This window comes from Paramormyrops kingsleyae, chromosome 5 (assembly GCF_048594095.1).
Source record: "Paramormyrops kingsleyae isolate MSU_618 chromosome 5, PKINGS_0.4, whole genome shotgun sequence".
In the NCBI taxonomy this organism is placed as follows: domain Eukaryota; kingdom Metazoa; phylum Chordata; class Actinopteri; order Osteoglossiformes; family Mormyridae; genus Paramormyrops; species Paramormyrops kingsleyae.
This window is the reverse complement of record NC_132801.1, coordinates 40,482,197-40,496,459: the sequence shown is the minus strand read 5'-3', so window position 1 is coordinate 40,496,459 and position 14,263 is coordinate 40,482,197. Positions and strand designations below refer to the sequence as shown.

General features: G+C 47.5%; 1 protein-coding gene across 5 annotated transcripts in view; it reads left to right on the top strand.

The window, feature by feature from the left end:
• The window catches only part of svild (supervillin d), a 108,109-nt gene extending 99,642 nt beyond the window's left edge, over window positions 1–8,467 (top strand). For all 5 annotated transcript variants that reach the window (XM_023798688.2, XM_023798689.2, XM_023798686.2 and 2 more), the window contains 4 exons: window positions 6,397–6,540; window positions 6,791–6,903; window positions 7,221–7,376; window positions 7,800–8,467. In XM_023798688.2, the coding sequence (XP_023654456.1) occupies window positions 6,397–6,540; window positions 6,791–6,903; window positions 7,221–7,376; window positions 7,800–7,886 (500 nt within the window). In that variant the 3' untranslated portion in view covers window positions 7,887–8,467. The remainder of the gene's footprint in view (window positions 1–6,396; window positions 6,541–6,790; window positions 6,904–7,220; window positions 7,377–7,799) is intronic.
• The last annotated feature ends 5,796 nt before the right edge of the window (window positions 8,468–14,263 follow it).

The window sequence follows — 14,263 nt, the reverse complement described above, 5'->3', positions numbered from 1 at the left end:
TCATTCGTGTATTTGCGTCATGTGCTGCTCGTCTGATCCTCCTGTGTGCCACACCCCCCCTCATTTACCTCATGTGGAATCCCGATGTCTCCAGCTTCTTGATAATTAGTCCGGTTATTAACATCTGTCCTTGTGTGGTGTACCGTGTTCCTTGCAGGCTTCCAATTCAATCCTTCGTTCACCCGATCTCCCCGGCTCATCTGCTGTTTCCCTGCTCCTTGCCCGACCCAGTGCATAACAGTCTGAAAGTTCATAAGTTGAAAGTTCGTAAGAAGAGGAGTACTATGTTTTTCAAATTCAGTACAAAATACCCCACCTCACGTTGTGATGGCTTTCAGTGCTAGTACCAGTTCTTACGGCAGTGAAGAATCAACACCTTGAAGTACCATACTTTTGGTATTTTGGTACTACTTGAAGTACCAAAAGTATGGTACCTGGTGCAATGGGAAAGCATCCCTAGAAATACAATATGTATTCCTTGCACAAATTTTTATCAAGACATACTAGACCCTAAATCAGATTAACATGGTCAGAAGCCCTTGGGTTATTTAAGTTGTTAAAGGGCCCCTTAAGTTATACCGGGGTTTATTGAACCAGTATCAGAATGTATTCACCGATGAGACTTCTAAGCACTTATGTTAGTCATTCTGGCTAAGGACATCTGCCAAATGCCATAAATGTAAATGCAGGGCTCTCATGCAGTTCAACCAGTTCACACGTTTACATGACAGACCTTGTGTTTCTCACGCTGAAAAGTAAGGGATAATTACCGCTAAGGTGTCCCATCCATCCATCCATTAACTTCCGCTTATCCGAGGTCGGGTCGCGGGGGCAGCAGTCTCAGCAGGGAAACCCAGACTTCCTTCTCCCCGGCTACTTCCTTCAGCTCCTCTGGGGGAATCCCGAGGCATTCCCAGGCCAGCCGAGAGACATAGTCCCTCCAGCGTGTCCTGGGTCTTCCCCGGGGCCTCCTCCCAGTGGGACATGCCCGGAACACCTCACCAGGGAGGCGTCCAGGAGGCATCCTAAGCAGATGCCCGAGCCACCTCATCTGGCTCCTCTCAATGCGGAGGAGCAGCGGCTCTACTCTGAGTCCCTCCCGAATGACCGAGCTCCTCACCCTATCTCTAAGGGAGAGCCCAGCCACTCTGCAGAGAAAACTCATTTCGGCCACTTGCACTCGCAATCTTGTTCTTTCGGTCACTACCCACAGCTCGTGACCATAGGTGAGGCTAGGAACGTAGATTGATTGGTAAATTGAGAGCTTTGCCTTTTGGCTCAGCTCTTTCTTCACCATGACAGACCGATGCAGCGCCTGCATCACTGCTAACGCCGCACCGATCCGCCTGTCAATCTCCCGCTCCATCCTTCCCTCACTCATGAACAAGACCCGAGATACTTAAACTCCTCCACTTGGGGAAGGACCTCCTCCCCGACCCAGAGAGAGCACTCCACCCTTTTCCGGCTGAGAACCATGGTCTTGGATTTGGAGGTGCTGATTTTCATTCCAGCTGTTTCACACTCAGCTGCAAACTGTTCCAGTGAGAGCCGAAGGTCACGGTCTGATGAGGTCAACAGCACCATATCATCTGCAAGAAGCAGAGACCTAATCTTGAGGTCACCAAACCGGACACCCTCAACGCCCTGGCTGCACCTAGAAATTCTGTCCATAAAGGTTATGAACAGAATCGGTGATAAAGGGCAGCCCTGGCGGAGTCCAACTCTCACTGGGAACGAGTCCGACAATGCGGACCAAGCTCTGACACCGGTCGTACAGGGACCGGACAGCCCTTATAAGGCAGTCCGGCACCCCATACTCCCGGAGTACTCCCCACAGGACTCCCCAAGGGACGCGGTCGAATGCCTTCTCCAAGTCCACAAAGCACATGTAGACTGGTTGGGCAAACTCCCATGCACCCTCCAGGACCCTGCCGAGAGTATAGAGCTGATCCACTGTTCCACAGCTAGGGCGAAAACCACACTGCTCCTCCTGAATCCGAGGTTTGACTATCCGACGGACCCTCCTCTCCAGCACCCCCGAATAGACCTTACCAGGGAGGCTGAGGAGTGTGATCCCCCTATAGTTGGAACATACCCTCCGGTCTCTTGAAGATGGGGACCACCACCCCGGTCTGCCAATCCAGAGGCCCCGCCCCCGATGTCCACGCGATGCCGCAGATGCGTGTCAACCGAGACAGCCCCGCAACATCCAGTGCCTTGAGGAACTCCGGGCAGATCTCATCCACCCCCGGGGCCCAGCCACCGAGGAGCTTTTTAACCACCTCAGCAACCTCTGCCCCAGAGATAGACTCCACCCCCAAGTCCCCAGACTCTGCTTCCTCATTGGAAGACGTGTCGGTGGGATTGAGGAGGTCTTCGAAGTATTCCCTCCACCGACCCACAACGTCCTGAGCTGAGGTCAGCAGCGCACCATGCCCACCATAAACAGTGTTGATGCTTTACCGCTTTCCCGCCCTGAGACGCAGGATGGTGGACCAGAATCTCCCCGAAGCCATCTGGAAGTCATTCTCCATAGCCTCGCGCAAACTACTCCCATAGCAAAGTTTTTGCCTCAGCGACCGCCGAAGCCGCTTTCCGCTTGGCCTGCCGGTACTCATCAGCTGCTTCCAGAGTCCCACAGGCCAAAAAGGCCCAATAGGACTCCTCCTTCAGCTTGATGGCATCCCTCACCGCCGGTGTCCACCAGCGGGTTTGGGGATTGCCACCGCGACAAGCACCGACCACCTTACAGCCACAGCTCCAGTCAGCCGGCTCCACAATGGAGGTGCGGAACATGGCCCATCTGCCTCCCCCGGGACATGGGCGAAGTTCTGCCGGAGGTAGGAGTTGAAACTCCCTCTGACAGGGGATTCCACCAGACGTTCCCAGCAGACCCGCACTATACACTATACGGTCTACCAGGTCTGACCGGCTTCCTCCCCCACCAGCGGAGCCAACTCACCACCAGGTGGTGATTGGTTGACAGCTCCACCCCTCTCCTCACCTGAGTCCAATACATGCAGCCGCAAGTCCGATGACACGACCACAAAGTCGATCATCGAACTGCGGCCTAGGGTGTCCTGGTGCCAAGTGCACATATGGACACCCTTATGCTTGAACATGGTGTTCATTATGGACAATCCAGAAATCCAACAACAAAACACCACTCGTGTTCAGATCGGGGGGCCGTTCCTCCCAATCACGCCCCTCCAGGTCTCACTGTCATTGCCCACATGAGCATAGAAGTCCCCCAACAGAACAAGAGAGTCCCCGGGAGGAGCGCTCTCCAACACCCCTTCCAAGGACTCCAAAAAGGGTGGGTATTCTGAACTGCTGTTTGGTGCATAAGCGCAAACAACAGTCAGGACCCGTCGAAAGGAGGCTACCCTCTCATCCACCGCGGTAAACCCCAAAGTACAGGCGCCCAGCCAGGGGGCAATAAGTATGCCCACCTCAACTCGGCGCCTCTCCCCGTGAGCAACTCCAGAGTGGAAGAGGGTCCAACCCCGTTTGAGGAGACTGGTTCCAGAGCCCGAGCCATGTGTCGAGGTGAGCCCGACCACATCTAGTCGAAACCTCACAGCCTCACGCACCAGCTCAGGCTCCTTCCCCACCAGAGAGGTGACATTCCATGCCCCTAGAGCTAGCTTCTGCAGCCGAGGATCGGATCACCAAGCTCTCCGCCTTCGGCCACTGCCCAACTCACACTGCACCGGACCCCTATGGCCCCTCCTACAGGTGGTGAGCCCATTGGAGGGGGGACCCACGTGCCTTCTTCGGGCTGTGCCCGACCAGGCCCCATGGGTGCAGGCCTGGCCACCAGGTGCTCGCCATCGAGCCCCACCACCAGGCTTGGCTTCAGGGGGGGGCCCCGGTGACCCGCGTCCGGGCAAGGGAAATCGTGGATCAATGTTTTTACTCATCATTAGGGGTCTTGTGAGCCACACTTCGTCTGGTTCCTCACCCAGGACCTGTTTGCCTTGGGTGACCCTACCAGGGGCATAAAGCCCCGGGCAACTTAGCTCCTGGGATCATTGGAACACGCAAACCTCTCCACCACGATCAGGTGTCAGCTCCAGGAGAGGCTATGGTGTCCCATAATACAGAATTAATGTACAATGCACAGGCATATGAAGTAGAGTTTTCCACCAAGCTCATTGCTGTCCCAAGTTACACAGCTGCTGGTATGCGGGTAATATAGCCAATAGAATATAGTAATATAGCCAATTAGAAAATAACATTTATTGTTTCCGGGTTAATTCCAAATGAAGTTACACGTAATCCGGCTGCAAGCAGGTTATTACATGGATTTCCACACACACGGAGTGCAGACAAGGTGGAAGCAGAAGAGCAAGGTTCAATGAGGCAGGACTCTCAAGTCTTACGCACTTACCGTGAGACACATGCTCCGTCCGTAACAGATCTCATTCCACACTTTTGATGAAACTTGAGAACCCTGTAAATGTAAATGTTATGGGGAGTCCCAACAATAAATTGCACAGTATTGCACAGTTTGGATTAAATTGTGTCCTATATTGGTTCAAAGCAGGACACAGCACATAGCATTTTATTTTTAAATATGGAATGGATTCTGTAAAATGTAGGATGGGTGGCAAATCTTTAATGTTTATTACGCAAGGCTTAGCTGAGGCTCCATTTTAGTGGAGGCCTCTGGACTTCAAGCCATATAAGCCATTGCACTAAAACACCACTGGTAACACGCTTTTTGTGTGAATTGTAATGGCAAGTGGAAAAGAGAAGTATGAATTGGGTTTTATGTATGAATACCCACCATAAGGCCTGTCTGTTCTGGGAACATCCCTTCTAGCCCTGCTCTTGTTGCTGCTCCTGTAAAATCCCTGAATACTGGAGGGACTATGTCTCTCGGCTGGCCTGGGAATGCCTCGGGATTCCCCCAGAGGAGCTGAAGGAAGTAGCCGGGGAGAAGGAAGTCTGGGTTTCCCTGCTGAGACTGCTGCCCCCGCGACCCGACCTCGGATAAGCGGAAGGGGTCTTTAGGCTCTTGGCCTGTTTGTAAGATGTTGTGTACCTCTTGTTCTGATGTTACTTGCACTTGTATTCATTTGAAGCTCAGCCTAGCAGCACTTACAGTAAAATGAAAAAGTTTGGGAACCCCTCTCAGCCTGCATAATAATTTACTCTACTTTCACCAAGAAAGATAACAGTGATATGCCTTTCATTTCCTAGGAACATCTGAGTACTAGAGTGCTTTCCGAACAAAGATTTTTAGTGAAGCAATATTTAGTTGTATGAAATTAAATCAAATGTGAAAAAGTTGCTGTGCAAAAATTTGGGTACCCTTGTAATTTTGCTAATTTGAATGCATGTAACTGCTCAATACTGATCACATGCACATGACTGATGAGACAAGAATTGAGTTTTTTGGTCATAACAAAAAGCGCTTTACTGTACATGGCGGAAAAAGAACACCATATTCCAAGAAAAACACCTGCTACCTATTGTCAAATTTGGTGGAGGTTCCATCATGCAGTGGGGTTGTGTGGCTAGTTCAGGGACTGGGGCCCTTGTTAAAGTTGAGGGTCGGATGAATTCAACCCAATATCAACAAATTCTTCAGGATAATGTTCAAGCATCAGTCACAAAGTTGAAGTTACGCAGGGGTTGGATATTCCAACAAGATGACCCAAAACAGTTTGAAATCTACGAAGGCATTCATGCAGAGGGAGAATTACCAAGCGAGCTCGATGGGCCGAATGGCCTCCTCTCGTTTGTATAGTTCTTATGTTCTTATGTTCTAAGTACAATATTCTGGAATGGCAGTCACAGTCCCCTGACTTGAATATCATCGAAAATCTATGGGATGATTTGAAGCAGGCTGTCTATGCTTGGCAGCTATCAAATTTAACTGAACTGGAGAGATTTTTTATGGATGAATGGTCAAACATACCTCCATCCAGAATCCAGACACTCATGAAAGGCTATAGGAGGCATCTAGTGGCTGCTATATTTGTTAAACGAGGCTCAACTAAGTTTTATGTAATATCTCTGTTGGGGTGCCCAAATTTATGCACCTGTCTAATTTGGTTATGATGCATATTGCATATTTTCTTTTAATCAAATAAACTTAATGTCACTCCTGAAATGCTACTGTTTCCATAAGGCATGACATATATTAAAAGAAAGTTGCTACTTTGAAAGCTCAGCCAATGATAAACAAAAATCCAAAAAATTAAAAGGGGTTCCCAAACTTTTTCATATGACTGTATGTCTAGTCAGCTCCTTGACAGCTATGTGCTTGTACTGCACTACCTTGTTATGCACTGCCTTGACTGTATGCCACCTAGATAGATGGATAGAAGGATAGATGGAAGGATGTCGCTTTGGCATAAATGTGACTTGCTTGTCTTTTCCCAGCGCTGTTCCTGCTCGACAACCGCATGGAGGTGTACCTGTGGCAGGGACTGTGGCCAGATGACACGGAGTGCACCGGATCCGCCAAGATCCGCTGGGATGCTGAGAGGAAGTGCGCCATGGAGACTGTGCTGGAATACTGCAAAGGTTGGCAGGCAGGGCTGAATGGGGCTTCTTAGCCACCTCTATTAGCCGTTCAGAGATTGGTTGTAGACTTTACTGCAACTGTACACAGCAGTTGAGGAAGATGACTAAGATTCAATTTTTGATGTGAGTTGTGATATTGCCATTATTTGCCTGTTTATTTCCAATGAGTTTCTGTCCAGTGGCTATGGAATTCCCCAGTTTCTGTGGCGGCTGGATGGGTTACTAACTGCGTGTTATGGGAATCTTTCAGAGAAGAACCCAAAGCACACCCCACAGGCATACCTTACCCTTGCCGGGGCAGAACCTCTCACCTTCACCAACATCTTCCCCCGCTGGGAGATGGACCCCAGCATTAAGCTCCAGGTATGGTATGAACCCAGGCCAATGCTTCACCAACATGCAGGTCATGCGCCAGATGCCTGTCCAGAAGTGGACTTAGTGGTCTCACCTAGACTTAGGACTAGGCCTAAACAACATACTAGAGGCCAAATACGTGTAAACCCCACAACTCTTGGAAAAATGAGTTAATTGTATTATTATTCAGAGTTTCCAATACAAAATTTTCATCTTTATAGTGCTTTGGAAAAAGCACATCCTGTCTGCCAATACTTTATAGACAATAGGTATCTGCTGGAAAATCCAAAGTGTTAAATCGGTGGGTGCTTTTCTGGTAAGTGCAGACGGAAGCCCCAAGGAACAAGGTGATTCTAGTGAAGGATGCCCTCTCAAGGCTCAGTAAGAACCAGTACTCTGTGGAGGAGCTGCTGGCCAAGCCCCTGCCTGAGGGAGTGGACCCCCTGCGCTTAGAGATCTACCTCTCAGATGAAGACTTTCAGGTAATACCAACCCTCTCTGGCACTTACCCTGACATGTGCTCCTGTTGTCATCTCTAAGCTAAAGATGGATTGAGTTGAACAATCAAGATGCGCTTGAAATGTTTGATGCCATGTTCTTTATAGATAATTCAATACCTTTCTGAAAATGGAGTTCTATTGCATTTATGATTAGACCTGGGATGCTGCATAGGTTATGGGGGAGCTTCTGAGCATGCCTGGGAGAGCAGCAGAAACTTAACTCCTTTCATCTCATCATCAAAAATCTATGGGATGATTTGAAGCAGGATGTCTATGCTTGGCAGCCATCAAATTTAACTGAACTGGAGAGATTTTTTTATGGAAGAATGGTCAAACATACCACTTGACAAATAAACATAGTTCAATTCATTGTAAAGATGAGTCAACTTTGTACATGTTTTTCAGAGGGTTTTGGAGATGACACGAGATGAATTCAACTCACTCCCTAACTGGAAACAAATCAACCTGAAAAAAAGCAAAAGACTTTTTTAAAGAAGAAAGAAATATGCCTTTTATGTCATTAAGTGTAAACAAGTATTTCATATTTTTGCACTTTTGTATTTCTTAATTTTGCTCTTGTAAAGTGACAAATTTCAAATGTACAGTGTATGTCTGGTAACTGCCTGTATAAACACTTTTATATTTCTGTACTGCATTTTATCAGTGGATTTCAGTAAACAGTAAAAAAAGGAAAGAAAAAAAAACAAAGGGAATGATAATATTGCCCCCTACTGGTACACCACTATAACTTACAACAACAACAAATTTATGTTTCCTTGTGGTCTTCTGTATACAAATATAAACCTATATCCATGCAAATGCAAAACTATAAAACCATGTAATATAAATATGTATCATACTTTTCTGTTTTTTTATACATATAACATTTGACAATGCCGCATAACCAAAAACACGGCATGTGCAGTAAATGCAATGGGAGAGAATCCCTTATCTGCTTTGTTGACCATGTGCTGGGTGACTGCTTGAATGATGAACTGCCTTTAATGCCACAAATTTACAAATAATATTGTGGGAGTAGTTTTTTTCTGAAATAAATACATTTTACCACTTTTTGTATTTTCTCAAAAGTGACCATTAATATACACTCACCTAAAGGATTATTAGGAACACCTGTTCAATTTCTCTTTCATGCAATTATCTAATCAACCAATCACATGGCAGTTGCTTCAATGCATTTAGGGGTGTGGTCCTGGTCAAGACAATCTCCTGAACTCCAAACTGAATGTCAGAATGGGAAAGAATTTCAATATTAGTCTAAATACTAGAACTCGTGGCCATAAGTGGAAATTAGCGGGAGAACATTTTAAAACAAATTTGAGGAAGCACTTCTTTACACAGCGTGTAGTTAGAGTATGGAATAGTCTTCCTGCTAGTGTAGTGGAAGCTAAAACCATGGGTTCCTTTAAATGAGAGCTAGATAAGATTTTAACAACTCTGAGCTATTAGTTAAGTTCTCCCCAAACGAGCTTGATGGGCCGAATGGCCTCCTCTCGTTTGTAAATTTCTTATGTTCTTATATTCTTAAAGGTGATTTAAGCAATTCTGAGCGTGGCATGGTTTTTGGTGCCAGACGGGCCGGTCTGAGTATTTCACAATCTGCTCAGTTACTGGGATTTTCACGCACAACCATTTCTAGGGTTTACAAACAATGGTGTGCCAAGGGAAAAACATCCAGTATGCGGCAGTCCTGTGGGCGAAAATGTCTTGTTGATGCTAGAGGTCAGAGGAGAATGGGCCGACTGATTCAAGCTGATAGAAGAGCGACTGAAATAACCACTCGTTACAACCGAGGTATGCAGCAAAGCATTTGTGAAGCCACAACACGCACAACCTTTAGGCGGATGGGCTACAAAAGCAGAAGACCCCACCGGATAATTAATAATTAATAATAATTTTTAATAATAATTAATAATTTACACTTTATTATTCCCCGTGGGGAAATTGTTTTTACGCCTCCCTCAACTTGCTCTTTGTAGAGCAAGTTGTCCGCGAAGGGCAGCCACCCGTAGCGGCGCCCACTCATCTCCACTACAAATAGGAAAAAGAGGCTACAATTTGCACGAGCTCACCAAAATTGGACAGTTGAAGACTGGAAAAATGTTGCCTGGTCTGATGAGTCTCGATTTCTGTTGAGACATTCAAATGGTAGAGTCAGAATTTGGCATAAACAGAATGAGAACATGGATCCATCATGCCTTGTTACCACTGTGCAGGCTGGTGGTGGTGGTGTAATGGTGTGGGGGATGTTTTCTTGGCACACTTTAGGCCCCTTAGTGCCAATTGGGCATCGTTTAAATGCCACAGCCTACCTGAGCATTGTTTCTGACCATGTCCATCCCTTTATGACCACCATGTAGCCATCCTCTGATGGCTACTTCCAGCAGGATAATGCACCATGTCACAAAGCTCGAATCATTTCAAATTGGTTTCTTGGACATGACAATGAGTTCACTGTACTAAAATGGCCCCCACAGTCACCAGATCTCAACCCAATAGAGCATCTTTGAGATGTGGTGGAACGGGAGCTTTGTGCCCTGGATGTGCATCCCACAAATTTCCATCAACTGCAAGATGCTATCCTATCAATATGGGCCAACATTTCTAAAGAATGCTTTCAGCACCTTGTTGAATCAATGCCACGTAGAATTAAGGCAGTTCTGAAGGCGAAAGGGGGTCAAACACCGTATTAGTATGGTGTTCCTAATAATCCTTAAGGTGAGTGTAGTTTTCTATGTGATTCAATGCAGATTTTATAGTAACTGTCAGATGCTCCTGGCATTACACCAGAAGAGTACACTGTCTACATATATTTTATGTTGTGTTTTTTTCGCTCAAAGATTAAATAGCTTTTCTTAAAGAAATGGAAGTGAATACGAAAGTTCAAACAAGGAGACCTAATGAACGCCAGCGTGTCCAATCACAGCGGTCCAGGTTTTATATAAAGATTACATCTAACCCACTTCTTTGCCGTTACAGCTATTCGTTCTCCCGCCTCGTTCCTTTCCCGCTCTCTGGGCTCCGTCGTGTCCGGCTTGTGTCTGTCTCCGGCGTGCCGCCTCCTCTTGGGGATTTCGTCTATCCTTCACCCGCTTTCGGTGAAGGTTTTGGCGCTCCACGTCCCTTGCGACGGGAGACGCGTCGTTCTCGGCTGTCTCCAGACCGGGACATGCGACGGTGATCTGATCGGCGATTCCGGGGTTTTGTGGAGAAGGCGGCTGTCCTTGTTGATCCCGATCTCTCGTGCTTGGGAATCCCGCAAGTTGCACTACACCTCATCGGAGTACACGGATCGCCATCGTTAAGCGCCCACCGGCCGCCTTTCTCCGATGGCTGCGCCCTCTTTGCCCGCCGGGCTGCTTGCATCTCAGATTCCCCCGCTCATCCGTCCCTCTGGTTCGTCCTCTGCTAAATCGCCTGCGCGTCTGTGGGTCCTCGGCGCGTCTTCCGGCTCACTCGGAGCCCATTCCGGCCGACAGGCTCGTCATGCTGGATGCAGGACCGGCGTCTCCGCTGTTCCGGCAGCGCTATCTTGGGACTTTTCGTGTCTCCCTCCACCGCGGTCCATTCTCATGATCAATCTCGCATCCTCCAGAGTAAGGACATTGGTCTGGTTTCGTTGCTTTTGCCAAGTGCAACAGGCGCGTTGTGATTGCGGCGGCGTTTCCGTTTGGGGCTTCGGATCCCCAATTTCAGTTTGGCCTGTATCTCCGTGTTCGTCGTCGTGTTTGGCGTTTATAGAGTCGTTGTTCGCTCTGTGTCCGGAGTGGTGTGGGGAGCTGGACGCCCATTTGTCCTTGATTTATGGTAAGGTGGGTCTCTGTTTTGTGAATGCCATGGATCGTTCTCGGCTGGAGCTGCCTTGTTGGTTCAGGTGACAAACACCCGTGTTTGTTGACCGTGTCTGATCTCCGGTTTTCTAGTTCAGCCCTTCTGTGATCGCTTTGCCCTAGTCACTCATCGCGTTTCCATCCTGCTAGAAGAGGGACGGGCGGTTCAAGTTTGCGGACCTTTTTGGAAATCCATCCTTCTGCTTCTGTCTGCGTCCGTGCTCTTTCTTCGGCGCTTTCTTCTCACCATGATTCCAATGTCGTTGATTGTTTGCTAACTGGTTTGACTGAAGGCTTTGTGGTGGGTGTTGTTGCGAGGGGTCTTAGGTCTGTCGTGCGGGAACCTGTGGTATTTCTCTTGTTTATGGTGTAAGTGTATGATGTGTCGAGTACGTGTCTGGTACGGTAAAGGTGTATGCATGGTAAATTAATTTGTGAGACTTACTTTACAACTTTCAGTCGATGACGCAAACTTAATTATCATTATGTTGCTGAATAAAGGCAACGCCGATATTACAAATGTCTTTCAAATTCTCATACATCCTTCCCAATGGCCCTTCTTTGGCGTTAAATTGCGAATCTGTTTTATTTTCCAGTCAGGCTCTTTTTGGTTGTCAAAGCAGTCCGTCTGTATTGAATTGTCTGGCTTCCGCTCAGTCATGAATACTGCTGTACAACTCACGGATTCATTTTGTCTCACACTTGTTGGATCTCGTGATCCACCCTCCTCACAGCCTGACTCCTCGCTATCTTAATTAAAAGTATGTTTAGGGAATTTGGCATCCCCTTCCCGGGGACGAAAACAATCGGTCTGCTCACTTCTGAGGCATTGTGGGTATCGTGTTAGGCTTGCATCTTATTGTTATCCATCTGCCGTTGGAGGAATCGAATTGCATTCGCGGAATTTGCTCCACGTTCATGCATTCGTCCTCGGTTTCTAAATGCAAACGAGTGACCCTGCGGGATATCATTTTACTTCGAGATCATTTTCAGGGGTAAATGTCCTGGTTATTTTAGGATTACGTTTCTCATTCATTGGCATGCATTTCATTTTATTACTGATACGTCCCATTCGCTATGCTTCTATACAGACTCCGCTCCATCTACAGGTTTCGGCGGGTGTTATCAAGGCTTCTGATTCGCAGCGTGTTGGCCCTCGGATTTCACGGGTTTGCACTCCTTGCGGAGTATTTAGCTGTCCGTGAACTTTTCCTATTGTTGCTTGTACTGTATGGGATAAAGAATGGTTTTGTAAAAGGAAGTTTTCTGTGATTTTGGTAATATAGATTAGGGAAGTGCATTTGTAATTGCAGATTTGACTCACTGACCAGCGGGGCACTGCTGGGGTGCCCTGATCAGGGCGCTGCTCCCCAGGCGCTGAATTGGCTGCCCCCTGCTACAGTATGTTACATTGTTGCGTGTGGGTGTGGTGCATAGCGCATGATTTGTTGTGCACTGTGTGCTATGGTGTGTTACTGATCATTAAATTTTTATTCTAATTCTGAAGCTGTTTCCATAAGTACTATAGGTCGCTCCAAAGCCAATTGGATTGGAGCTGCATCCACAGCATCTCAACAAGGAATCCCGCTGTCAGTGTTAACTCCTCGGACGATGGTCCTCTGCTTTTGCCACATACGTCTGAGCCTCCAGGATAACCTCTTATGCTGGAGGCACAACATGTTATTACTTCATCTAATATAAGTAACATTATTAGTAACAACAGATAGCCGTTGGTGGTGGTTTCCAGTTACTTTAGCGACTGCTTACATCTCTAGAAGCAGCTGGCGTCTCCATAACACCCCTGCATTAATATGGTGGCTCCATACCACTGGCAAAGCGCTTAGCGTTTCCATAACGCTTCGTCGTATCAACTGCGTACCCCTATAGAAGCGCTTGGCGTCTCCATAACGCTCCCTGCATTAACATAGCGGCTCCATACCGCTGGCAAAGCGCTCGGTGTTTCCATAACACTTCGTCGTATCAACTACTTACCCCTATAGCAGCGCTTGGCGTCTCCATAACGCCCTCTGCATTAACATAGCGGCTCCATACCGCTGGCAAAGCGCTCAGCGTTTCCATAACGCTTCGTCGTATCAACTACTCACCCCTATAGCAGCGCTTGGCGTCTCCATAACGCCCTCTGCATTAACATAGCGGCTCCATACCGCTGGCAAAGCGCTCAGCGTTTCCATAACGCTTCGTCGTATCAACTACTCACCCCTATAGCAGCGCTTGGCGTCTCCATAACGCCCTCTGCATTAACATAGCGGCTCCATACCGCTGGCAAAGCGCTCAGCGTTTCCATAACGCTTCGTCGTATCAACTACTCACCCCTATAGCAGCGCTTGGCGTCTGCATAATGCCATCTGCATTAACAGAGCGGCTCCATACCGCTGGCAAAGCGCTTGGCATCTCCATAATGCCTTCTCATTACATTAGTGGCTCCATACCACTCGCAAAATCGTTCAGCATCCCCATACAGTCTTGCATTAAATTAGCAGCTCCATACCACTCAAGACGTTGACAAGAAGTTATTTCTATAGTCCTTCAGCAGCTATACAAGATAAAGGTCAATTTCCTCACATTCCTCTAGTCAAGTTGTCATTAACTAAACATTGTTGTGTTTCCTTCCTACAGGTCTAGAGCTTCACCTGATAGCCCAAGTGGAACAGTTTTCTTACTTCGCACCCTCTTCATATCATTAACTTTTGGGGTTGGCTCCTTCGCCTCCTGCCTGGTCGCCCAGCCAGATCTGTCAGCTTCAGAGTCGATGGAACCAACGACCAAGAGGGGCTTTGCCAAATCACTGTTCACATACTCATTTAAATTTGTTCAACAAATAAACACTTGTCAACTATCTATTGAGGTCTCCTTGGTTGAAATGGAAGTGAATACGAAAGTTCAAACAAGGAGACCTAATGAACGCCAGCGTGTCCAATCACAGCGGTCCAGGTTTTATATAAAGATTACATCTAACCCACTTCTTTGCCGTTACAGCTATTCGTTCTCCCACCTCCTCCC